We start from the raw sequence: 25,088 nt of genomic DNA, 5'->3' as shown, positions 1-25,088 counted from the left end.
TAATAGTTTAAAGGCCTTATCATGAATACTGTAAGTGGACTTTTACTTAGAAAATAAATATAAATGTATTAAGCAAACTGAGTGAGATAAGGCAGCTTTTTATTTAATTTCAATGTTGTACTTACATCATGATATGGAGGTCTCTTTCTGCTTCTTAAAAATGCAAAATCTAGGCTGGCAAGATGGCTCAGTGCCAAACCTGACAATCTGAGTTTGGTACCTGGGACCCATATGGTTGGTGGAAGGAGAGATCTAACTCCCAAGAGTTGCCCTTTGACCTCTTCATGAGTGCCATGGTGCATTTGTGAGCCTGTGAGTGTTCATACCTGTGCACATGTCCCCAATCCCCCCTATACATAAATAAGTAAGTATATGTACATGTGTGTGCAGGTCCCCTGGAGGTCAGAGGAGTTAGATTCCCTGGAGTTAGAGTTACAGATGGTTGTGAGCCATCTGATGTAGGTGCTGGGAATTGAAATCTTGTCCTCTGGAAGAGCAGTACGTGCCCTTAACCACTCAGCCATTGCTCTTGCTCAGTAAGTACATTAAATAAAGAAATGAAGGCTGCAGAGATGGGTCAATGGTTAAGAGTACTTGCTGATTTTCTAGAGGACTGGGGTTCAATTCCCAGCACTCACACGGTGGCTCACAACTATTTATAACTTCACTTCCAGTAGATGCAATGCCCTCTTCTGGCCTCTATGGGTACTAGACACACATGCAGGGAAAATATTAATATGCATAAAATATTAAAAATAAATAAGAAAAAGTGCAGATTTTAGGCCACACTATAAATTTACAGAATCAGAAACTGTTTTGTGATATTTGAGGCACTACATCAGGCTGGTCTCTAACTTACTATGTCTTATCTATTCCTCCCAAATCCTGGGATTCAGGGAGGCACCACTATACACAGTAACACATTTGTTTATCCATGGGATCCAGCTTTAAACACAAACGTGTTTAAACTGTAATGCACCCTAGTCAGGCATAGTGGTTTATTCTGTAATCCCAGCATTTCAGAGATTGAGGCTGGATGATTGCTTCAAGTTTGAGAATATCCTAGCCAATAGAGTAAGAGGGCATGTCTAAAAAACATTCCTCAGTATGGGATTGAACTCAGGGCTTTTTGCAATGTGAGCAAATTGCCTACTCTAAGTAAATCCTTAGCCAAGAGAAATCGTAACTCAAAAATGAGCGAGAATGAGAGCGATCATAAGCACTCTGGTGTGCCACCACATAACTTAGAACCACCCTCATCAGGCAGCCAGCCAGCAAAGCATCAATCAATCTATAGATGGCAGAAGTCTTTTGTTAGGAGGTCTTTTTTCTAGTTTGTTTTAAAAAATTAAAATAAAAATGGTTTGTTATGGCTGGCCTCCAACTTGCTATACAGGAAAAAAGGACCTTAATCTGATTCTCCTGCCACAGCCTTCCACGGACTGGGATTACAGAACTGTGCCAAATATGCGGAGTTTTGGTTTTTGTTCAGTTTCACTGCATAGCCCGGGCTGGCCTCAGGTATATATTAGTTTGCTTTCTATTGCTGTGATAAACAGCATGACCGAAAAAGCAACTTGGGAAAGAAAGGGTTTATTTCAGCTTACGTTTTACACTCCACCACTGAGGAAAGCCAGGCCAGGAACTCTGAAAACAGAAACTGAAGCAGACTCCAGAGAGGAACACTTCTTATTGGCTTCCTCCCCAAGGCTTGCTCAGCCTTATACAGCACAGGACAATCAGCCCAGGGATGGCACCACCCACAGTGGGCTGGGCCTTCCCACATCAATCACCAAGAAAGTGCCCCACAGGTCAGTCTGAGGGAAGCATTTTCTCAGGATGTTTCCTATTTTCAGATAACTAGCTTATGTCAAGTTGACAAAACATTGGCCAGGACAAGGTAGGTGTGTGCTCCACTCTTGACTAAGGCAGTTTTTGTTTTATAAATAATAAAGAACCTACATCCAGTGACTGATGGAAGCAGATACAGAGACCCACAGCCAAGCACTTGGCCAAGATTCTGGAGTTCAGTTGAAGAGAGGGAGGAAGGATTACAGGAGCAAGGGGAGTCAGGATCACGATGGGAAAAATCACAGAGATAGCTGACCCAAGCTAGTGAGAGCTCATGGACTCTGGACTGACAGCTTGGGAGCCTGCATGGGACCGCACTAGGCCCTCTGAATGTGGGTAAAAGTTGCATGACTTGATGTGTTTGTGGGTCCCCTGGCAATGGGACCAGGACTTATCCCGGGTACAAGAACTGGCATTTAGAACCCATTTCCTGTGGTGCGATGCCTTACTCAGCCTGATGCAGCGGGGAGGGCCTAGGTCTGGCCCCAACTTGGTATACCAGCCTGTGTTGACTACCCAAGGGAGGCCTTACCCTCTATGAGGAGGGGATGGGGGTAAGGTGAGGGGAGGTGGGCGGGAGTGGGAGAGGGGAGGAAGAGGGAACAGGTGTTGGTATGTAAAAGGAAAGAAATAATTTCTTTTTTTAATAGTTTTTAAATAATTTTTTTGAAAAGATAAAAAAATAAAAAAGGAAAAAAAAAAGAACAGAAAAGCCTGGAGCTAAAGCTTAACAGTAGAGTACTTGCCTAGCATACTGTGGTCCTTGGTGGAGTCCTTGACACTGAAACATAAGTGACATACTTCAAAGGGGAAGAAGTACACTAGTGTTTATTATCAGATTGGGTTAGATTGATTTTCTTTCTTTCTTTCTTTTTTTTGTATTCTGAGACCCTAGTCTTACTATATAACTAAGACTAGCTTGAAATTCAGTGTGTAGCTTTGAACTAGTGACTTTTTCATTCAGCCTTCTTAGTGCTGGGATTACAGGCACAATCCACAATGCCTAGTAGATGTTTTCCTGAGCAGAGACTTGTGGGTGGGGAGATGGCTCAGCAGTAAGAATGCTTTCTGTGTAAGCTGAGGACCTGAATTAGAATCCTCAGCACCTATGTAAAAAGCCAGGAATGGCTCTACACACTTGTAACTCCAGCACTGAGGGTCAGAGATAGGTAGGTTCTAGGAGTTTACTGATAGCTGTGGTGATATATTGTATACCCTAATAAAGCTTGCTTGAGGATCAGAGGACAGAGCCAGCCACTAGATAGAGGCCAGACAGTGGTGGCACACACACTTAATCCTATCACTCAGGAGGCAGAGATCTATCTGGATCTCTGTGAGTTCAAGGCCACAATGGAAACTGAGCCAGGCTGTGGTGGCACACACACTTAATCCCAGTACTGGGAAGCATGTATGCCTTTAATCCCAGGAAGTGATGGCAGGACAGAGAAAGGTATATAAGGCATGAGGAAATAGGAGCTAAAGTAGTTCAGCTGAGACCCTTTTGGGTGAGGACTCGGAGGATTTCATAGAGGATTCGTAGAGTTGGTGGCTATGGCTTGCTCTGCTTCTCTGATCTTTCAGCTTTTACCCCAATATCTGGCTCCAGGTTCTCTATTGAAAGACCATCTAGATTCGAACAACAGACTGCTGTCCTGAAATGTGAGCTGCCAGACACTAAGAGACCTTGGCTCATGGAAAATGATACAGGAAGACACCTGAAGTTCTTCTATGGCCTCTTGCATGCACTTTCATGAATGTGCATACCTGCATACACCTGTGCATGCACTACACCCTCATTAAAACAAACAAACAAACAAACAAACAGAAACGTTAACTTTTAAGAGTGGATTGGTTTATGTACTTTTTTATACACAGAAGCATTCTGTATAATAGTATCAGAATGAGTGAGTGTGGTGTGACACCTGTAATCCCAGCACTTAGGAGACTGAGAGGAATCCCATGAGTTCAATGAGGCCAGCCTGAGTTATAGGAGACCTTGTCTACAAAACCAAAATAGTGGTGGGAAGTGCCAGCATTAGATATGACTGATTTTTGTTTTTTCATTCTTAGAGATTGCTAGGTTTCTCTGCCTTTGTCTCTCTCTGCCTCTGTCTCTTTCTCTCTGAAAACGCTATGGCCATATTTTAAATTCACATGCAAGACAACTTCTTTCTTCAATAGGAGTTGGTGATCTCATCCATTACAGACGCCCAGGTGAATATCTTCGTGGGAAAGACCGCCAGCGAGCCTTGATTGCAGCTGCTCGCCACCACTTGAAGAAATTTAATTACCAACACTTCGACACTTTGCTGTTGGCTTTCAGGCACTATGACAAGGCCAGTAGTCTCACAAAATGAGGGGGTTTATGACGTATGGATAAATGCCAGCAGACTGGTGCAAATGGTGGGTCAGCAAACTATGGTCTAAGGGTCAGAGCCAGCTCATGATTTGTCCTTGTAAGTGAAGTTTAGTTTAAGCACATCTGTGACTGTGTGGTTTTAAGCATGGTCAATGATGACTTTTGTTCTATACATAGGCAGAACTGAGTAAATCTCAGTGTTCTGACAAGGGCAAGTGTATCTCTGTGGGTCTCTGGGGGACACTGGATAGTCTTATACCTAAGTTTTGGTGTCTAGTCTATAGAAACTTCAGTCTACATCTAATTCATTCATAGAATGCCATTGACTAAGATAGCAGGGGGTGGTATCCATCCAAAGGCTGCAAGATCAGTTAAAAAGTAATTTTTTTTTTTGAGACAGGGTCTCTCATAGTCCAGGCAGGCCCTGAACCCGTGTTGTAGCACAGGATAGGAATGAACTTTCTATTTCTGCTTCTACCTCCCAAATGCCAGAATTAAAGACCTGTGCCACCACATCTGGTTTATGTGGTACTGGGGATTTAGCTACTGGCTTTGTTTATGCTACCCAAGCACCATATCAATTGGGCTGCACCTCAAGGCCAAGATCAACTAATTTTTAAACTACTGTAAATTTATTCATTTAGTTTTGGGTGCTGGGGATTGAACTTAGGACTGTTCACATGCTAAACACATGGCATGCTCTGAGTTGCACCCCAAGTTCTTTGAATGTACATTTCCCACCCCCTGTTTTCCAGGAAGCTCAGAGCCCATTGAATAGTTTCAGTGTCAACTTTGCGGGCATTTGAATTTTTTTCATTCTCACTTTGCTTTGATTTTCCCCTACTCCTTTTTGTGCCTCATTGTACCTGGTTTTCTAGGCAGTTTAGGGACAATTTTAAGTGGATTTAAAAAGATTATTATTCTTGTAGGATCCAGGGATTGAACTCAGGTCATCAGGTCTAGTGTGAGTGCCCTTACCCACTGAGCTCTTTGCTGGACCTACAAACCGTTTTTGAATGAGTTTGATATCAGTACATGTGATGTGTGCTGATACATAGTATCACAATCATTTTAAATTATGAATTTAGCTTTTATTCAAAATCAAATAAGCAAAAATTTTAAGAAATTTGTGTACATTATTGACATAACATAAAGTTAATAGAGACAACTACAAGTTTGCAATAAATATTATAAAAGAATCCAGGGCAGCATGAATATAAACCATGTCACTGCATGGTGCTTTAATTAAGATATGAATAAGGCTGAGTGAAAAACAAAACAAACCTTAAAAGTCCTTACAAAACCTTAATAAATGTTCTCTTTCTCCTGGTCCTTAATGAGTTTATGTACTATGTAATTTCTTAAGTATATATATATATCTTGGATTTTTTTTTCTGGTTTTTCTGAGACAGGGTTTCTCTGTAGTTTTGGTGCCTGTCATGGATCTTGCTCTGTAGACCAGGCTGGCCTTGAACAAAACCAGGCCTCCCTGCACTTTACTTTGTAATCTTATCTCTATTTTCCTTGTTAGTAAGCAATGATGTTGAGGACCATTTATGGCCCCAGTGAGAAACTGAAGGTGTTAAAAACTCTGTCAGCTTGAAAAATTGTAATGAGCTGTCAGACAGGCAAAACATTGCTCAAGTGAAATGCCAAGCATGTTTTATGATTATGCCAACTACATTCCAATGCAAATAGTTTGGTTTAAAAGGTATGATTAAGCAGGGTGTGTGAGAACAAGCCTGTCATCCCAGCACTTGGGAGGCAGAGGTAAAAGGACCAGAATTCAAGGCCATTCTCAGCTACACAGTTGATCTTAAAGCTGGACTGGACTACATGAGACCTTGCCTCAAAACAACAGTAAAGCACTAAAATAAATAAGTAATAACAAGAAGAAAATAAAAGAAAAAACGTGATTAAAATAAGTGGGGCTGTGAGCACAGCTCACATTTGTTTGACTATGTGCAAGGGCCTGGATTAAATCTCCAGGACCAATAAAAAAAAGATTCTTAATGATATTCTGCTTATACTAGAATCTCTAACTATAAAGTGTGTCTATCAGGTTGACTCAATGAGGATAACTCTTGCTTTACATATATAATATTTGATTCCTTAGTGGAGGTTGGAATTTGCTGAGCATGTGTGCTAGAGCCATTCTTTTTTTTTTTTTTTTGGTTTTTCGAGACAGGGTTTCTCTGTGTAGCTTTGCGCCTTTCCTGGAACTCACTTGGTAGTCCAGGCTGGCCTCGAACTTTTTTATTAGAGACCACACTCATCTTGTCCTCTTTTGTTTACTGGTTGACAGAAAGGAAATGGGATGATCGACAGAGAAGAACTATATGAAACTTGTGACCAGGCAAACCTGCATCTAGACAAGATGCTCCTGGACCAGCTGTTTGACTACTGTGACGTGGATCAGGATGGCCTGATTAACTATCTGGAATTTGCCAATTTCCTTAACTGGAAAGACAAAGTACCTCTCAGAGAGTATGAGAAGAGGGTCATTATTAAAGGTATTTCTTGAAAGCTTGCTGAATTCTTAAGTAGATTTTTATATTTTCATAGTTTGTAGGATCTCAACCAACATTAATATTATGTGTCCTAGTTAGCTTCAACGGTCAATTTGACATAGCCCAGAGTCATCTGATTGCCCAGATCAGACAGATTCTGTGAGAGATTGTCTTGATTGATGATTTGTGTAAGAGGGCCCAGCCCACTGAGGGAGGACTCAGTCCATCCCTAGGTAGGTCAGTCTGGGCCGTATAAGCTATCTGAGGGGCTGGAGAGATGCCTCAGTGGTTAAGAATGTTTACTGCTCTTAAAGAGGGGCCAATTCCCAGCCAATTGAGATTCAGTTCCCAGCATCCACATCAGATGGCTCACAGCTCCAGGGAACTCACTGCCCTCTAGCTTCCACAGGCACTTGCATGAATATGGTGCACACAAACTCATGCAGCCTCACACAGAATTACATAAATAAAAATAATAAATACATTTTTAAAAAAAGATATCTGAGCATGAGCAAGAGAAACCAGTAAACAGTGTTCCTCCATAGTTTCTGGTTCTGTTCCTGCTTCAGTTCATGCCCTGACTTCCCTCAGTGGTGGACTGAGGCCTGGTGTAAGCCAAATAAACCCTTTACTTCCCCAAGTTGTTTCTGGTCATGGTATTTATCACAGCAACCTAAAGGGAGCTAGGACGGTATACATACGTGTTTGTTCATTGGAGGATGTATATGAAAGGGAAGGAAAGAATGTGAGAACACTCAGGAAGATGGAAATGTGAGGCTGAGGGGCAGGGCAACAATGAGACTTGCCTTTTTAAAAAGTTAGGTATAAGATTTGTTAGTGATCATGACGGTTGGGATGGGACATTAAGCACAGTGGCAGCCCTTGTGAGCGCAGACTAGCCACTTGTCCATGGGCAGCAACTGGGGATATGTTTGCTTCCTCAGCCTGGGAGATCAATTACTTCTCAGCTGTGTCTTCAAATTCAACTGTATCGCACTTGGTGAAGCCCCACTTCTCGGAGATGTGCATCTTCGGTGGCCAGGGAAGGCAAACTTGGCCCTGAACAGGGCTTCAGTCACATAGTTCTTACTCTGCACATTGGAGCCATGAGGAGAGGAACCTGATTGGCTTACTTATGGCTGCAGAGGAGACTTACTTTTTCAAAAAGTTTTTTAATTAGCATATATTAGTTATAAATAATAATGGGTTTCTTTATGACATTCCATACATGAATATATGTATTTAATGATGTTCATGGATTACCCTTTCTTGTCTCCCTCTTGCTCTCACTAACCCCTCTTTTCCCAACCAGAGACTCACTTTTCAATGTATGGTTTTGTATCATCTGATATTAGGACTATGTATTTAAAAATTAAAAGTAAAGTATTTAGAATCTCAAAATTTAATAACTCCTTATGAAGGATTTTGAAAACCCCATTTTAGTTACTTCACCACATTCAAGAAAAGTTAATATTGAAATAGAATTTGACATAAGAATATTTGATTTTTAAAATTTTACATAGGGCTGGAGAGATGGCTTAGTGGTTAAGAATAATGGCTGCTCTTACAGAAGACCTGAGCTAAATTCCCAGCATGTACGGGCTTACGACTGTTAGTAACTTCAGTTCTAGTGCATGTGACACCTTTTTCTGGTCTCCATAGGCACTGGGCATGCATATGGTGTACAGACAGACATGCAGGCAAGGCACTCATACACATACAATAACATAAAAAATAATTTTTGCACAAAAAGTTAAGCATGGTGGTACACAATTGTTATTCCAACACTGAGGAAGTAGAGGCAGGAAGATTGTGAGTTTGAGGCTGATCTGAGCTATATAGAGACCCTGTCTAAAAAACATCCCCCAAACAAGTCAAACAAAAACAAAACAAATTTCCACAGAAATTTGTAGTCTTAACTTTAATTTTTGTGGTACTGGAAACTAAAGCTACACAGTAAGCAAGCACTCTGCACTGAGTTAATCCCAAGTCCTCTTTTTACTTTTTACTTTGAGAGAGACTGTCACTAACTTGCCTAGACTCTCTCTAAGCAACTCAGGTAGGTCTTGAATTTGTATTCTTTCTGTTTCATCCTGAGTATCTGGGATTAGAGGTCTGTGCTTCCAGGCCTGGTGATTGTTATCTTTGATTAAAATATTTTCATGTTTATATGTTATCTTTCTGTATCACTAAAGTATATATGTATGCAAATGTGTATATGTATGCATGTATTTATCTATCAGTTCTAGAACAGGGCAGCTCATGAACTCTCTAGTGACCTTCCTATCTGTGGTTCCCAAGTGCTGGGATCACAGGTATGCATCTCCCCCCCCCCCCACTTCTTGATTACTTATTTATGTTTTGTAACACGGTCTTACTGTATTGTCCCTGCTGGCTTAGAATTCAGTCTCCTGTGTTATAGGAGTTGTTGGTATGTTCTGTCATGCCTGGCTTATGAATAGAATTAATCTTTTTTCATCAAATATTTGAAAATATTCCTATTATCTTTTCTGTTTTCAGCTCTTTCTCCTTCCCCTGCCCCCTCTGTATCTTTTGAGGCAAGGTGTCCTGTGGCCCAGGTTGGTTTTAAACTTCTGCATAGTTGAGGCAATTCAGACCTCCCAATTTTTCTACTGCCACCACCTGAGTGCTGGAATACCACACATATGCTTCCTTCCCTCCCTCCTTCCTTCCTTTCTTGTATAAATTTGGAATTTTTGTTTTAAATAATGTGTATACATTTATGTGTTCATCGGGGTATGTGTGCAAGTACCCGTGGGATCCCTATGAGGGTGTCAGATCCTCTGGAACCAGAGGTACAGGCAGACGAGTTACCTGATGTGGTAGTGGGAAGTGAACTCAGGCCCCCTGTAAGAGTAGTATGCACTCTTAACCCCTGAGCCATCTCTCCAGCCACCCCCTGCTTTTTTTTAAGTCTATAACAATACGACCTTGGCTTCCACTTTCAGCACCTGGTTGCTGGGATTAACTTTTTAAAAGGTTACTGACATTTTTTATTTCCCCCGTGGAATGTCTCTCTTCTACAAAGTAATGATATGTTATTTCCACTTTTATTCTTGGGTTGGCATGTCATTCTGTAAGACTAAACTAAAAAGAAAAAGAAACAAAATTTTGTTCTTCTTGGTGATGCGAACCCTCTGTCTGGGACAATATTCTCTTCACCCACTGAGCATGCAGAGGGACTTTGTTTTTCAATTTATGTGTGTGCATGTGTGTACTATACATGGATATGGAAGTCAGTGGACAACTTCTGGCCTGGAGGCAAGCACTTTTACCCCGCCCCCCTTTTTTGAGACAAAAATCTCACTTAAGAAGCAGAGTCAAGAGGACACACAGCCTGGGTTATATAGTGCTAACACATCCACATTCCACTAAACAAAGTTGTTTCTGTCTCTTCAGAAATAAATAGGGGGCAATATTATTTCCTTGCTTCTTCTTCATCTTTTTTTGATATTGCCCATTATATTTTTGTTTTATTTATGTGTATTCATGTGTGTACTATACGTGGTTATAGAAGTCCGTGGACAGCTTGTGGGAGTTAACTCTCTTTCCCTCATGTGGGTCCTAGCAATCGAACTCCAGATTTCTGGCCTGGAGGTAAGCACTTTTACCCAGTGACTGAGCCATTTCTCTGCACCCCTCCCCCTTTTTTGAGACAAATTCTCACTATATAACTCAGACTGGCCACATACATGTGGCAACCCTCTTGACTCTGATTCTTAAGTGCTAGGATTATAGATGTGAGCCACCACATCTGGCATTTTTCCCTTTCTTGGTACAACTCATGATGCTTAAAAGAAAGTAGAGGAATGTTCTTAAAATAGTTTCTTTATTTATTTTATTACTTTTTTTTTTTTTTTTTTGCATTTCAATCCCTTGCCTCATCTCCTGAATTCTTGGATTATAGACATGTTTTGTCACGTTTGGTCTCATTTTTGTTTTCTGAGTCAGGGAAGCATTTGGTGGTCCAGGCTGGATCCTGCTTAGCTTCCCCATTGGTGGAATTACAGGTATGCTCCACTATGCCCAACTTATTCCTGGGTTTTGGTCAGCCCTCTCTCCTTCCCTTCCTCCTTTCCTCCCCTTCTCTTTTCTTCTCCTTTTTCTTTGAGACCAGGTCTGACTGTGTTGTTCAGTCTCAACCCTAAACTCCTAGTACTCCTGCCTCAGCCTCAGAGTGCTACGGGATCACAGCCTGTGTTACCAGGAACCGTGTTTTTAATGGAGTCCGCTCTGGGGGTGGGTTGGGGCAGTGGTGGGGTGGTAGGAGAGAGTTTAAGCCAAGGTTGGCACTGGTCATTCTGCTTCCACTTTTCTGCTGTCAAGTGGAGTTCTCAAGGATTTTCTTTTCTTATTTTTATGGCACAAACTTAAGCTGGTCTGGTGGCCGGTTGGTTCAGGAGTTTAGAAATGTTTTACCAGGAAATTTCCTTCTCTCTTCCCTCCTTTCCTCTCTTCTTTTCTTTTCTCTTCTCTCCTCTCCTTTCTTTTCCTTCCTCCTCATTTTCTTCTTCTTCTTTTTCTTTTTTGTCAGACAAGGTTTCTCTGTGTAGTTCTGGCTGTCCTAGAACTCACTCAATAGAGCAGGCTAGCCTCGAATTCAGATTTGTTTGCCTCTGCAAAGATTTAAGGCATGTGCCACCACCACCTTACCCTTTGTTTCTTTGACTTTTTCTTGTTCTATTTATTCCAGGCTGTCTTAAGAATTTATCATCCCCCTGTCTCAGCTGCCCTAGTGCTGGGATTATATGTCTGTGTTACTATTCCCAGCCTTGTGATGCATTTCTTACACCACATCTGTCTCAGGGCTGGTGTAGCTGGAGAACTTTTCTCCAGCTCCCGCCACCAAGTCCCGCCAGTCCCAGAGCCCACTTATAAAATAAACACACAAAGTCTTACATTATTTAAACTGCTTGGCCATTAGCGTAGGCCTGTCATTGTCTAGCTCTTACTCTTATATTTAGCCCATTTCTATTAATCTTTACTTTGCTACGTGGCTCATGGCTTACTGGTACCTTACATCTTCCTTGTCCTGGCGGCGGCTCCAGGCAGTCTCTCCCTTCCCTTCCTGTTCCCTCAATTCTCTTCTCTGTTAGTCCCGCCTATACTTCCTGTCTGGCTATTGGCCAATCAGAGTTTATTTACATATAGCGATATCCACAGCACTTCCCCTTTTCTTCTTTTTTTAAAAAGGAAGGTTTTAACTTTAACATAGTAAAATTACATATAACAAAACAATTATCAAGCAAGAATTATAGATACAATATTAAAGAAGAGATCCTATCTATCTTATATTTGTGAGTTTAAGGTTTTATATCTAACTTATCTTTTATTATAACTAAGGAAAATTGTAAGTATCTAGTCTTTAACCATATCAAAGACCTCAGAAGGATATACTACTACCTGAGAAATGGAGAAGGATATAAGCAACTTTTAGGAGTCTTGTAGGGTAGACAGAGACAGCTGGCAGCCTGGACAGTCATTCAAAGTTCTCTTGTAAAGTTGGGGCATCTGTCTTCAGCCCACAGGCCTAGAGTCTCTTATTCACTTTTCTCTGTGTCCTGTAGAATGTCTGGCAGTTTTCTCTGCAAAGCAGGAACCTGAAGGACCATTTTGTCAAGCAAAGTTCAGTGGTCACCTTTGTATGGGTCCTGCATGTCCAGTTGATCAGACAGTCCAGGCAAGAACAGTTTCTTGCCCAAATGGCTATTTTTGTCAAGGTGAAGATAAACTCCGTATGGAGTGTCTTCGATGCCCATCCTCCTCTCTGAAGTAAATCGGTGCTGTCAGGAGCAGACATGTCTCACTGTCCAGAAAGTCTAAATTTTTAAAACATTTTAAATGCCATATTCTGTAGGTCTTTGAAGTGTTTGAAGACTACCTATCTATCTGAAATATAACTATGTATACCTAAAAGACTTAACTAACATGGCTACAAATATGATTATCATAGATGACTAATTATTAATCTATTTTTTAATTATCCATTATAATTTTAAATGAGTTACATAAACATAATACCTCAAACAAGAATAGAAATATATATACAGTATAACAAAATTAAGTTTAAACTTGTATCAATAAACTAAAATCTATAGCGATGTAAAACATTTTAAACAAGTTGTTACTCTTTAAAAGTAGGTTCATTAATCTACCCTTTCATCCTATCATATCTAAACTATCCCCTTTTTTTCTTTAGAAAGAGATTGTATTTATAATCAACCTGCTTTAAATAAAAATATTGGTTTTTGTCTGTCCCACACCAGAGGGCTCTTCTGATTTGGGACATAAGAATCTCTTAACCATTTTTTTTTTTTGAGCAATATGTCTGGGTTTAGAGGGGGAGTGAGCCAATTCCATCTCTAAAGCCAGCTTGGTATATTTGGGAATTTGGGCGTAGCTTCTCTTACTACTTCCTGCTGGAGGGGGACGCTGTATCTTATGGAGACAGAAAGAAAATTTTAGGATCATGGAGTAGTCCGTGAGGCTGTATATCTGAGCCAGTTGACTTGAAACCATTCTGGATGTTGAATCATCTGGGCCATGGTGTCATTGGAGACCTTTCAGGAGGTCTTGGCTGGTCAAACCTGATGTATCTTAATCTGGAACAAATCCATAGTCTCTGGCTTTCTGTGGAAACAAGAGCAGAGACTCTTTTCCAAAGCAACATATCCTTATATCCAAATTTTGAAGTCAAGGTACCTTTAAAATATACATTTTGGCATAATTCAACAGCTTTTACAATCAAATGTTTTTCTGCAGTTACGAATATCAAAGAGAACATAATCCAGATTCTCTGTGTGGTAGTCATCTTTACGTGGCTTATTTTTTTATATTAGCTTGAGCCTATTCCTTTTAAACTGCAGCCTTCTAAGCCTGAAACGGCGCAGTGGCTGCTGGCTCCGCCCACTTCAGCTTCCCAACATGGCGGCGGTCTGCTTTCCGCCAGCTCTGGGAGCCATAACTCTCAGAAATAGTGGGTCTACACTTTTACCAAAGTAGCGTGTAGCCCAGAAACCTCTTTTTTTGTTTTGTACTAGCAAAGGCTAAATCCACCACACAGTTTAATGTGCTACTTGCAGAGGCCTCATTCCCACCATACTGCAGGTCGAGAGCGCACGCTAGGAACCTGCCAGTAGCTCAAACCGGCAGCTGCCGCTTATTTGAGAGAGACAATTAGGAAGCTGTTTTAGGTCCGTTTTAGAATCTTTTTTTCTAAGTTTTTAGGTGGAAACTCTTGCCCCACGTTGGGCGCCATTTGTAGCTGGAGAACTTTTCTCCAGCTCCCGCCACCAAGTCCCGCCAGTCCCAGAGCCCACTTATAAAATAAACACACAAAGTCTTACATTATTTAAACTGCTTGGCCATTAGCGTAGGCCTGTCATTGTCTAGCTCTTACTCTTATATTTAGCCCATTTCTATTAATCTTTACTTTGCCACATGGCTCATGGCTTACTGGTACCTTACATCTTCCTTGTCCTGGCGGCGGCTCCAGGCAGTCTCTCCCTTCCCTTCCTGTTCCCTCAATTCTCTTCTCTGTTAGTCCCGCCTATACTTCCTGTCTGGCTATTGGCCAATCAGAGTTTATTTACATATAGCGATATCCACAGCACTTAGAAGCCCCAAATCAGAGGCTGGCTTTGGGGGACAGGGGAAAGCATGTACCATTTTCAAACCATTCAGTTTTCTGCTTTTAAGGGTGTGTGTGTGTGTGTGTGTGTGTGTGTGTGTGTGTGTGGTGGGGTAGAGCCTCTGGAGCTTTCAAGGTACACCTGCCCCCACTGTAGATCTCCTGGAACAGTCCTCTTGGAGCTCTTGTTTGCAACCCTCTCATGGATTTCCCTAGAATGCTTCTGTGGCTGTGGAAACACCACACTGCCCTCCAGTGGTATCTGTGGAATAGCTAGCCCTTTGAAGGGAGATCTTAGCTCTCTGAAGTGACTGTAAAGTCAGTCTGCAGTTGCAGTACTACCTCACCGTTTTTTACCTTTTGGGCTTAGATTGGACCCAGTGCCTGGTGCATGATAGCTGCACATGCTCCTTCGGTGTCACTCACAGTCCTGGGTGTTTTTTTTTTTTTTTTTTTTTTTTTTTTGTACACTAACTTGTAGGAAGTTACTTTAGAGATGCAGGCCCCCAGCTCATGGTATGTTCTTGTCCTTCTCTGGATGGGGCATGTTCTGCCCTCCCAATCCAAGTATATGTGTGATTATCATTTTAACTTTTTCACATTGGGGTGGAGAGTTCAGTGGTATAGAGCAACTGTTGCTTGTACAGAGGACCCAGGTTTGTTTCCCAGCACCCACGTGGTGGCTCATAACCATCAGGAACTCTGTTCCAGGGCATCTGATGCCCTCTTCTGGTCTCCAGCAGTACCAGTCACACATGCCATGTACATATACATGTTCAGTCAGAAAGCATAATTATAAAAACAAAATACATAGTGTGTGTGTGCGCTTGCTTACAATGTGTATCACAGCACATATGTGGAGGTCCCAGGACAACATGCAGCAGTTAAGTCTCTCTTTCCACCATGTGGGTCCCAGAGATTGAACTCAGCTTGTCAGGCTTGGTGACAAGGGCCTTATCCACTGAGCCATCTCCCCAGCTCATGTGTAAAACTTTTAATCTCAAGTATGTCTTTCATCCCCCTTTAGGACTCAGTCTTAGGGAAAGCTGTATAGTTCAAGCTAAATAGGAGGCTAAGCTCTAATAAAGAGAGAGCTGAGGAGACAGTTCAGCCACAGACCACTTGTCTAGCCTCCATGAGGCTCTGGAGCTATTCTGGTATAGGAAGAAAAAAATTTAAAGTGTTCTCTGTTTTTAGTTCTCCAACTGGAATAAAGTTTTCCTGGAATAAAGTGAACAGAGTGACAGAAAGTGACACTAGGTCACATTGGGATCACACCTGACATGGCCTGAATTTACTGTTCCACAGTGGAGTATCTGTGCTGGCGGCTGCTTCACAGGTGCTCAGTTCCACTGTGAGAAAGCAGATACAAAGGACATTAATATTTAAAAAAACATTACATTTATTATTATTATTATTAATATTTGTGTGTATGCATATATGTGGCTGCACATGTCACAGTGCACATGTAAAGCTCAGAGAACAGCTTGAGGGAGTCAGTTTCTTCCTTCCACCATGTGGGCCCCCGGGGCTCTAACTTAGGCTGCCAGGCTTGGTGGCAAGTGGCAAATGCCTTTACCTGCTGAGCCATCTTGGAGGTCCAAATAATCCAGCTTGTTGCAGAACAGCAAGCACCAAGAAATGACATCTTCCTGTACTTTCTTGTCCCCTGTCTGGTTTTGCTTCAAGGTAGAAAACCAGACTGTGAAAACATTGCTGAGACTAGCATGGGAGAAGTTGAGCCAACTCTTCTGATACAGCCTGGAGATATTGTCCCAAAAGAACCAGGGAGTTCAGAAGAGACTCTCCGGGTACTCCTGAGACCAAATGACAAAGTTGCTAACCACTATAAGACAACTTCTTCTGAGATCAATGCAATTGTTGGAGCTGTTCCTTCTATATGTAAGCATGTCTCATTCCTTGTCAAGTTAAGTGATTAACACACCTAGAAATGCAATGTTCCTAGTATGTCCTTGCACTGTCCCTAGCCTCTTTCTTCATTAGACTATACATTTCTCAAGGCCTTGGGCCTTATGTTTAGCTGTGTACTATAAGCACTCAGAGGTCTCACAGATACATTTTACTGACCTGTTCATGATGGCCCACATTAAAAAAAGACTATATTAATAAAATTAAGACTCTGATTGATGATCATGTTAAAAGCTTTCCTAAGCCGTACTTGGACTTTGGGGCTCAGGCATTATCCCTCCTGCCTCATCTTCCCATGTCTTTGCAGCCAAGGTGTTTCCTGCTGTGTTTGGCCACACTCTGCTTTTTACATAGTCTTTGGATTTTACATTTAAGCCTAGAATGGTTTAGGTCAGTTACATTTCAAGTGTTCAGTGGTCAGGTGTGACTGGTGGCCACTGCTCTACAGCTGGGTTTCAGGGTGTCTTTTTCTCCCTCATTGATGACCTAGGTTACCCCATATATGGTGTTCCAACCATTCGATCTGACATTCCTGCTCCGAGGATTCGTCGTGTCAGTGATGTAAATAATTATGGTGAAGAAGGCAATGCTTACTCCCTGCTGCATCCCTCCATCTTTGCTCAGAAAGGTGTGTTTGAGAGAGACTTCTTCAAGACCAGATCAAAGGAAGAGGTACAGAAATCACCCCAAACTGCAATTCTATGCAAATATACAAAGACAGAAATTTTGACTTAACAGTGATCACTATTATTATTGTGACAAGTTTTATTATTGGTGTCTTTTATTTTTATTTGAGATGGTATTTTACTTCTTACCCCCGACTTTGGTTGGTCTGGAACTAACTTTGTAGCCCAGACTGGCCTACAACTCTTGGTGGTTTTCAGTCTCAGCTTCCCAAAGCATGAACCAACATACTTGGCTAGTGATATATATATATATATATATATATATATATATATATATATATATATATATATATATATATATATATATAAATTTTTTTTTTGGTTTTTCGAGACAAGGTTTCTCTGTGTAGCTTTGCGCCTTTCCTGGAACTCACTTGGTAGCCCAGGCTGGCCTTGAACTCACAGAGATCCACCTGCCTCTGCCTCCCGAGTGCTGGGATTAAAGGCGTGCACCACCACCGCCCGGCTAGTGTTATATTTATTTGTTTTGTTTTGAGACTGGGTTTTGCTATGAGCCCAGAGTGGACTTGAAATCATGATCCTCCTGCCTCGTCCTACTGAGTGCAGGAATTACAGGTATTACAGGTATTGCTTCTAGGTTAATTCACATCATAATCATTATTATTACCATTATCATCATCATCATCATCATCATCCTATTAGCCTCCAAATCAGCTATGTAGCTGACTTGGTCTTGAACTTCTGATCTTTCTGCCTCCACTTCCTGAACATTGAGATTATAGGTATGTTCCTGGTACTTGTTGGGCTGGGGATCAAATCTGGGATTTGTGCATGTTAGACAAGAGCCTTATCAACTGAGGCCCAGTCCTAGCTGCAGCCCATGACTATCATATTTTACTTTTCAGAATTATAGCTTGTATACGGATCCTGAAGTATAGGATTCTTGATAAATGATATTCATTTAGGTTGTAACAGGTTGCTAAGTTTTTCTTTTTATTTTTTTCTGGATGTATTGTATAATTCTTTCCCCTCTCCCAAAGGGTCTCACTACATAGGCCAGTAGTCCTTCAAGAGCACCTTCCTGCCTCTGCTTCCTGAGTGTTGTGAAGACAAGCACAAATTACCATACCCAGCTGTTTTTCTTCATTTAAACCTAGTTAATTCCTATTTTGGGGGTTGAATTAAAAACATGCACTTATTTATTTATATTTTGTGTGTGTGTTTCATGTATGCCTGAGTATGTGTGGATGTCAGAGGACAACTTGTGGGAATCGGTTCTTTTCTTCCATAATGTGGGAATGGGGGGTCACACCTAGGTCATCAATTTTGGCAGCAAGCACCTTCACTGGTGGAACCACCTTCACTGCCTTGTTTTGTTTTTAAAATTAAAAAAAAAAACAAAACAGTTCAGAGGTGAAAAGTTCTTACTCTGTAGCACAGGCTTACCTGGAATTAACTGTGTAGGCCAAGCTGGCTTCGAACTTCAACATTTCTATGTCAGCCTCCCAAGTGCTAGGGCTATAGGAATGCACTCCCCCATGCCTACAAAGTACTGGAACTTTGATGCCTTCTCATTTTTTTTTTTTTTTTTTGGTTTTTCAAGACAGGGTTTCTCTGTGTAGCTTTGTGCCTTTTCCTGGAACTCACTTGGTAGCCCAGGCCGGGCGGTGGTGGCACACGCCTTTAATCCCAGCACTCGGGAGGCAGAGCCAGGATGCCTTCTCATTTTATGTGCATAGGCACACATGCATATGTGAACATGTATACTTTGAGGGAGGATCAGTGTCCATTTATTAAATGTTATAAAGTTTTTAAAATATAAATTTTATCTTACTTAATTTTTTAAAATACAAAATTAAAATCACAAATCTTTGTCTGGCCTTAAATTCATTGTTTCTAGATTTCAGATATATTAACTAACATTGGAGTCAAGCTTTCTGAAGAAGAATTTGAAAATGTATGGAATCTTGCATCAAAAAAACACCACAGAGGAGAAGTTTGTGTTGAGACCATCAGGAATGTTCTAGATGAGCTACTGCATGCAGGCCGAGTCAAGTGTAAAACGGTCTTGTGATATTTTGGAAACTCACACTTTTAAGCAAAAGAGTCATTAAATCTGTGTTCCTCTAAAATGTTCTGGTTTTGCTGTTAAGTCAGAACTTGGCAGTCACTCTGGTATAACTCACGTGTCTGTATAGGACTGATAAGTTAGATCTTGTGGACTTCATCTTATTGTGAATTCTAAAACATCTAAGAACTTGACACATGCTATAAGAACCTTCCACCTCACCATATTCACAGCTTAGAATGATGTTGAAAGTTAATAATGTTTAGCAGGCCTAAGAACCCCACCGTTTCAATACATCTAAAGTTTGGTTGGTCTGTAATGCCAAATTCATACAATTTTGCTGCTGGTGCTTTGCTACTGTATGCTCTGTTATGACAAGACACCTACTTAGGGTGAAGTTGGTCTCTATTGAATCTAAGAAAAGCAGTTTATTGAAAGGACAGGATGTAGGGAGCAAAGTCTCAAGACCCAACAATTGATTGCATAATGGCCACTAGCTTAATATCTTCTTAATTTTTTTTTAAAGTTTTGACACAGGGCCTCATTAATATAGCAGGACTGGCCTCATCTTGAGACCTCTTGCCCTGCCTTAGTTTTTCCCGCACCTGGCTCTTCATACCTTCCTATGAACAAAGAAACACATGGTCCTTGATGGTCTGAAAAGGACACGGCTGCCCCATGGCAGATGCAGACTTCAGGAGGTTACCAGCGGCAGACTGGACTGACCCACCTCTTTGCTCATACCCTGGCTCTTTGATACACATTCCATGGGGCAGAATGGGGCAGGGATGGTGTGATGGTTGATTTTCCTTGTCAGCCTGCTTAGATTCAGAACTACATGGACACATGTCTCTGCATGTGTCTGGCAAGAGAAAGGGAGAAACATTTCAGCACACTGCCACCCCTGGGCTTCTACCCCACTATCACAGCCCTTAAGGTGGCTTTTCACCCAGTTTCTCTGCCATCCCCTTCTCAGGAGTCAAAGAGGGAAAATAATTCTTCCCAAGGTTTAGAAAAGGAAGAAAGGAAAACAGCCCCCCCCCCACCCAGGGGCCAAAAAGGACTGGAAAAGTTCTGAGAGTAAAGAAAAAAATAATTGGGCCAAATTTGGCGAGGAGCACAGAGAAATATACGGTAGAGGTTAAAGCAAAAGTAAAAATCACTGCGCCTGAGCCCTGGACCTCAAGGGATTCTGGCCTTCCACCTTGGGACCCCGGGGTTGAGGCCGCTCAAACACTGTACATAGCATTAAGGAGAGATCTCCGTGATATGGACCTCTATACCAGCCCCTCACTGGGAGGTATGTGTCAGGGGAAAACTTGGCCCCCAGCCCTAATAGACCTCTAAAGTGGTACCCCTGGAAGGCTAAAGATAAGGAGGAATGCCAGACCAGGGTAGAGGCCAATTGGGTGGCCAACCCCCCTATCCCTATCACCAATGGCGTACTAGCAGGTACAGCTGAAGGGTACTTTACAGGAGTCCAACAGGTGGTCGTGCAAGGTCCTTACCGAGATTAGGTTAGACAAACAGGGCTGGTAGCCTACAACAAATTAGATGAAGGGCCTACCAAATCTCCCATAGCAGGGGGAAGACAAAAACCCAACAAACCCCTATCAGAGTTCATAGATAGAGTCCAACAAAATATGTAGTTAATTTCCCCACTCATGATTGCCCTCAAGGGATTACTGGAGAGACAGGAATGCCCCATACAACATATGAGGGGGCATTCTGGGCTCACAGGATTTCTGTCCAGGGGAAACCGCTGAGCTGACGAGCTGGCATTGGGATTTAGGATACTGACCTTAAAAAATAGTCCATACCTACAAGGCATTCAACTCTTCCTAAAGGTACTCCCTTTACAAACACAGGGAGTTAACCCCAGAGCCAAATATCCTCTGATAAATATCTGTTAAACTTAAATATATTCTTGTTTTAATAGAACAAAATGGGGAATTAGCCCCCATATTCAGTTATTCTGCACCCTGTGGCCATCATGCTCCGGCCTCGGGGCTACAAAGACACCTGCATCGGGCCCCAATCAGGGCCTTCTGCTCCCCAGCCACTCCTTCGTGCCTCTTGTGAGGCAGGAGCTCATGGAGTGACGGTCCTTACAAAAGTGATGACAGAATACAGGCTTGTGGTGGTGGGTGCTGGAGGTGTGGGAAAGAGTGCCCTGACCATCCAGCTGATCCAGAATCGTTTTGTAGATGAATATGACCCCACCATAGAGGATTTCTATCAGAAACAGATGGTCATTGATGTGGAGACATGTCTGCCGGATATCTTAGACACAATGGTAGGGAGGAATGTGGTGCTGTGCAGGACCAATGCTTGGCACAGGGGAGGGTTTCCTCTGTGTGTTTGCCATTAACAACACCAAGTCCTTTGAAGACATCCATCAGTACAGGGAGCACATCAAATGGATAAAGGACTCGGATGATGTGCCAATGGTGCTGGTGGGGAACAAGTGTGACCTGGCTGCTCATACTGTTGTCTCCATGGGCCCAGGACTTTGCCCGCAGCTATGGCATCCCTTACATTGAAACATCAGCCAGGACCCAGCAGGATGTGGAGGATGCCTTCTACACACTTGTATATGAGATTCAGCAACACAAACTACGGGAGCTAAACCCTCCTGATAAGAGTGGCCCTGACTACATGAGATGCAAGTGTGTGCTATTGTGACATCAGATGGTGGTATTCCAGCTGATGGTCATCCTGCTCTTCCTGGCTCCTGCTACAGCCTGGAGGTCTCATTCCCACACCACCGCTGCCACTAAATCCTTTGGCATCCCCATCTTCCCTGCAGCAGCCTCTGATACCCACCCCAGGACAACTACCACCTGCTTCCAGTATCCACTACCACTTCCCAGGACCCCACTACTGGCTCCTCAATATCCTCGGAATCTGGGGACAATGGTGACTATACTGAGATGGCCTTTGGTGTGGCCGTACCCCACCTCCAAGACCCACCTGCTCTTCCACCACAGCCCTCGCGTGCACAGCCAATGGCAAAGACGATGTCCAGCACCTGGGGATGGGGCTAAAACTGTCTTTGCTGATGCCACTGTTGATCGAGGCCCCGCTGGACCTCTACTTCTCAATGGATGCTTACTGAGAGAGGCTGTATGTGGACCAGCCGGATGGCATACCTCTGCTCTATGCTCCTGAAGAAGTCCCCAGCTTTCACTTGGGCCAGCATCTTTCCACTTTGGATCTACATCCATGAGGACACTGACCTTTTCTACCTCAACCAAAAACCTGGACCACAGTTCCTGGGAACAGCTCAGCATTTGTAATGGTAGCTTCCCCTTGCTCATATCTTCCTTCAGGTCTTCCTGGGGTCTGCAACCCAGTGGGAGGACAGATGTCATTGGCTAGGCTGTGCCCATGTGTTCTCCTTCATCAAAGACTGCTTCCCAGCATGTAGCTCCCTCAAATCCCAGGACCTCTAGGTTCTTGGAAGGGGAGAGTCTGCCCTTCCATTGCAACATTGACAGCACTCACTGGGCCCTGGAGCTGCTGCAGGCCGCAGGAATATATCATAAGAACTTAGCTGGTTATGACAAAGTCACTGCCTGGATGGATCAAGGATTTCCTCCAGAGGAAGCCAAATTCCAAGGAGCTTTTGGTGTTATTTGGCTTGTTATATATCAGCTGTATTCTGTTATGAAAATCATGTGTGCCCTCATAGTTTTCCCAACTGACTTTTCCCTAAGAAGGGCTAACAGTGTGGACCGATCACTCTCTGGACATACACATTCCAGGTATTTGGAGAACAACCTCAGGAAAGGCTTTCTCTGGAATCAGATATCTCCCTTAGCCACTTTCGAGGACTACAGGAAACACCACCCAGGTGGGCACCCAACTTCGGAGGATAACAGTGATAACAGCCCACATGCAAATCTCCTGACTTAAAGTAAATTCCACAAGGAGACACTGCCTAGGTCAGGTGGATGTTAAGTAATAGCTTTACACAATTTGGCTCGGAACCTCCCTTTATATACAGGGACTTCCAGGGCACAGGATGGAGAAGAGAAAAGAGAATGGAAGAACTAGATGGGTAAGAACTTGAGAGGAACAAACTGAGATGGGGAAGAACTAGATTGAAGGTCTAGAAGAGAGTACTAGAGGAACGAGATGGAAGATTAAGAAGAGCCAGATGGGGAACAACAAGATGAGGAAGAGCCAGATGAGAGAGAAGGAGATAGGAGAGGAGCTGATATGGGAAAGAACTAGATGGATGAGAACCTAGAAGGGACAGAACTAGATGAAGGAATTAAGATAGAACCTAGAGGGGACAACAGATAAATGTAGAGATATTGGGCAAGAAAGGAGCTAAAAAATGAGAGCAGAGTATATGCTTGTAACTAACACAGAATAATAAGGAATTTCATGTACATAGATTCATTTCCTTTCATCAAAGATTAATTATCAGCTGGTTGTAGATTCTTCCCGGACCCTGGGAGGGGACTATCGAGGGGCTGGACCCCCCTAGTCCCTGATAAGGAACTTCAGGAGAAGTATGTGCTGGAGGCTGAGTGCATAATGGACACTGGTGACCATGTATGATGAGGATGACTCAGCGCCCACCTTCTCCAGAGGTGTGTGGCTGACAATTCTCCATGGGACTGGACTCAAAGATGGACTGATTCTAGTAATTCCTTAATATTACTAAAACAGCCTCCTTTCGGAAATCATCAGCTGTCTTTGTTGGTAGGGGTAAGGAAGGATAACTCTCTCTTTGTACCTTTAACTGGTTTCTTAACTCTTCTCTCTGTAGACCTTCATGTCAGTACTTCAGATAGTAAAAGCCTTTTTCTCCTGCCCACCATATTGGTAAAAAGAGACTTTTTAGAGAAATCCCCTAAAATTTTTAACTAGTGTAGATGTCACCAACCATCTTATTAAATAAGAAACACAGAACCAATGCAAAGAAGAAAGCCAAGAGATCAGAGCTAAGAGCCTTACCCGTCTGCTGCAGCTAGCCTCTTCAGCCAAGAGAGACCTACTTCCTGGGTGTTTGTTTTTATATAAACTTTCTGTTCTGCCTTCTCATTGGTTGTAAACCCAACCACATGACCGCCTCATCACTGCCTGTTTGTACAAACCTTCAGATCTTCTATGGTTGGTATTGAGATTAAAAGTGTGTGTCTCCAGTGCTGGCTGTATCCTTGACCACACAGGGATCTACCTAGCTCTGCCTACCAAGTGCTGGGATTAAAGGCATGCGCCACGAACGCCCAGCTCTGCTATGGCTTGCTATTAGCTCTGACCCCCAGGCAACTTTATTTATTAACATACAAATAAAATCACATTTCAGTACAAATAAAATATCACCATAAACTAGTGTTAGGACTAAAAAACCTATACTGTGTTTGCTTCATAACTAAATCACTCAGGGACAGTAGGGCTGATCTGTCAACTGATTTTCTGTGTTCTCAATAAAAGTTGGGTTTGACTTGAAAAAAAAAAGAGAGAGGCGGGGGGGGGGGGGCAGGGGAGCAGTGGGAATGCCAAACAGGTAAACAGCCCACCTTATTTAAAAAACAAAAAGGGGGAATCTGTGAGGCATACATGGGCTGCAAAGAGGGCGCCAAGAGAAAGTTAGACAAATAGAGCTTAAGCTTTAAGCTGTTTTCACCGAGAGTAGATACAAATGGTGCTAGAGGAAGTTAGTTTAAGCTCTTTATGCAGAGAATAGATACAAAGGATGGCTAAGAGGAAGTTAGCTTGGGTTATTCATATGGAGATTTGAGACAAATGGTGAGGAAGGAAGTTAGCTCAAGTTATTTATGCTAAGATACTAAAAACAGGAGATGATGTCAGTGCACAAACAATTTGTAAATAGGGTGACCTTTAAAATGATTGGTTGGTTCCTTCACTCCCTCCTAGGGTTCTGAGGTTTTTGCTATAAAAGAAGCTTACTGCCTAACCATAAACGAGTTCTTGCTTGACTTGACTCCGGGTCTGATGGTCTCCGGGGAAGAGGAAGGCTGGGGAACAGGTCAGCGGCTTGCACTTACCTTTCCTCCATTCTAGGCCACCTCTTCACAGGTGACCTAAGTTCCCG

At 42.5% G+C, this 25,088-nt stretch overlaps 1 protein-coding gene and 1 pseudogene across 1 annotated transcript in view; both read left to right on the top strand.

Moving 5' to 3' along the window:
* The window catches only part of Efhb (EF-hand domain family member B), a 71,256-nt gene extending 52,177 nt beyond the window's left edge, over positions 1 to 19,079 (top strand). The window contains exons 9-13 of the mRNA XM_059281589.1: positions 4,033 to 4,187; positions 6,516 to 6,723; positions 16,061 to 16,273; positions 16,791 to 16,972; positions 18,848 to 19,079. Of these exons, the coding sequence (XP_059137572.1) occupies positions 4,033 to 4,187; positions 6,516 to 6,723; positions 16,061 to 16,273; positions 16,791 to 16,972; positions 18,848 to 19,021 (932 nt within the window). The 3' untranslated portion in view covers positions 19,022 to 19,079. The remainder of the gene's footprint in view (positions 1 to 4,032; positions 4,188 to 6,515; positions 6,724 to 16,060; positions 16,274 to 16,790; positions 16,973 to 18,847) is intronic.
* Positions 19,080 to 21,134: 2,055 nt separating this feature from the next.
* Positions 21,135 to 21,700, top strand: LOC131926168 (GTPase HRas-like; annotated as a pseudogene).
* Positions 21,701 to 25,088: the final 3,388 nt, after the last annotated feature.

This window comes from Peromyscus eremicus, chromosome 16_21 (genome assembly GCF_949786415.1).
Source record: "Peromyscus eremicus chromosome 16_21, PerEre_H2_v1, whole genome shotgun sequence".
Lineage (NCBI taxonomy): Eukaryota > Metazoa > Chordata > Mammalia > Rodentia > Cricetidae > Peromyscus > Peromyscus eremicus.
This window is presented reverse-complemented; position numbering and strand designations above follow the sequence as displayed.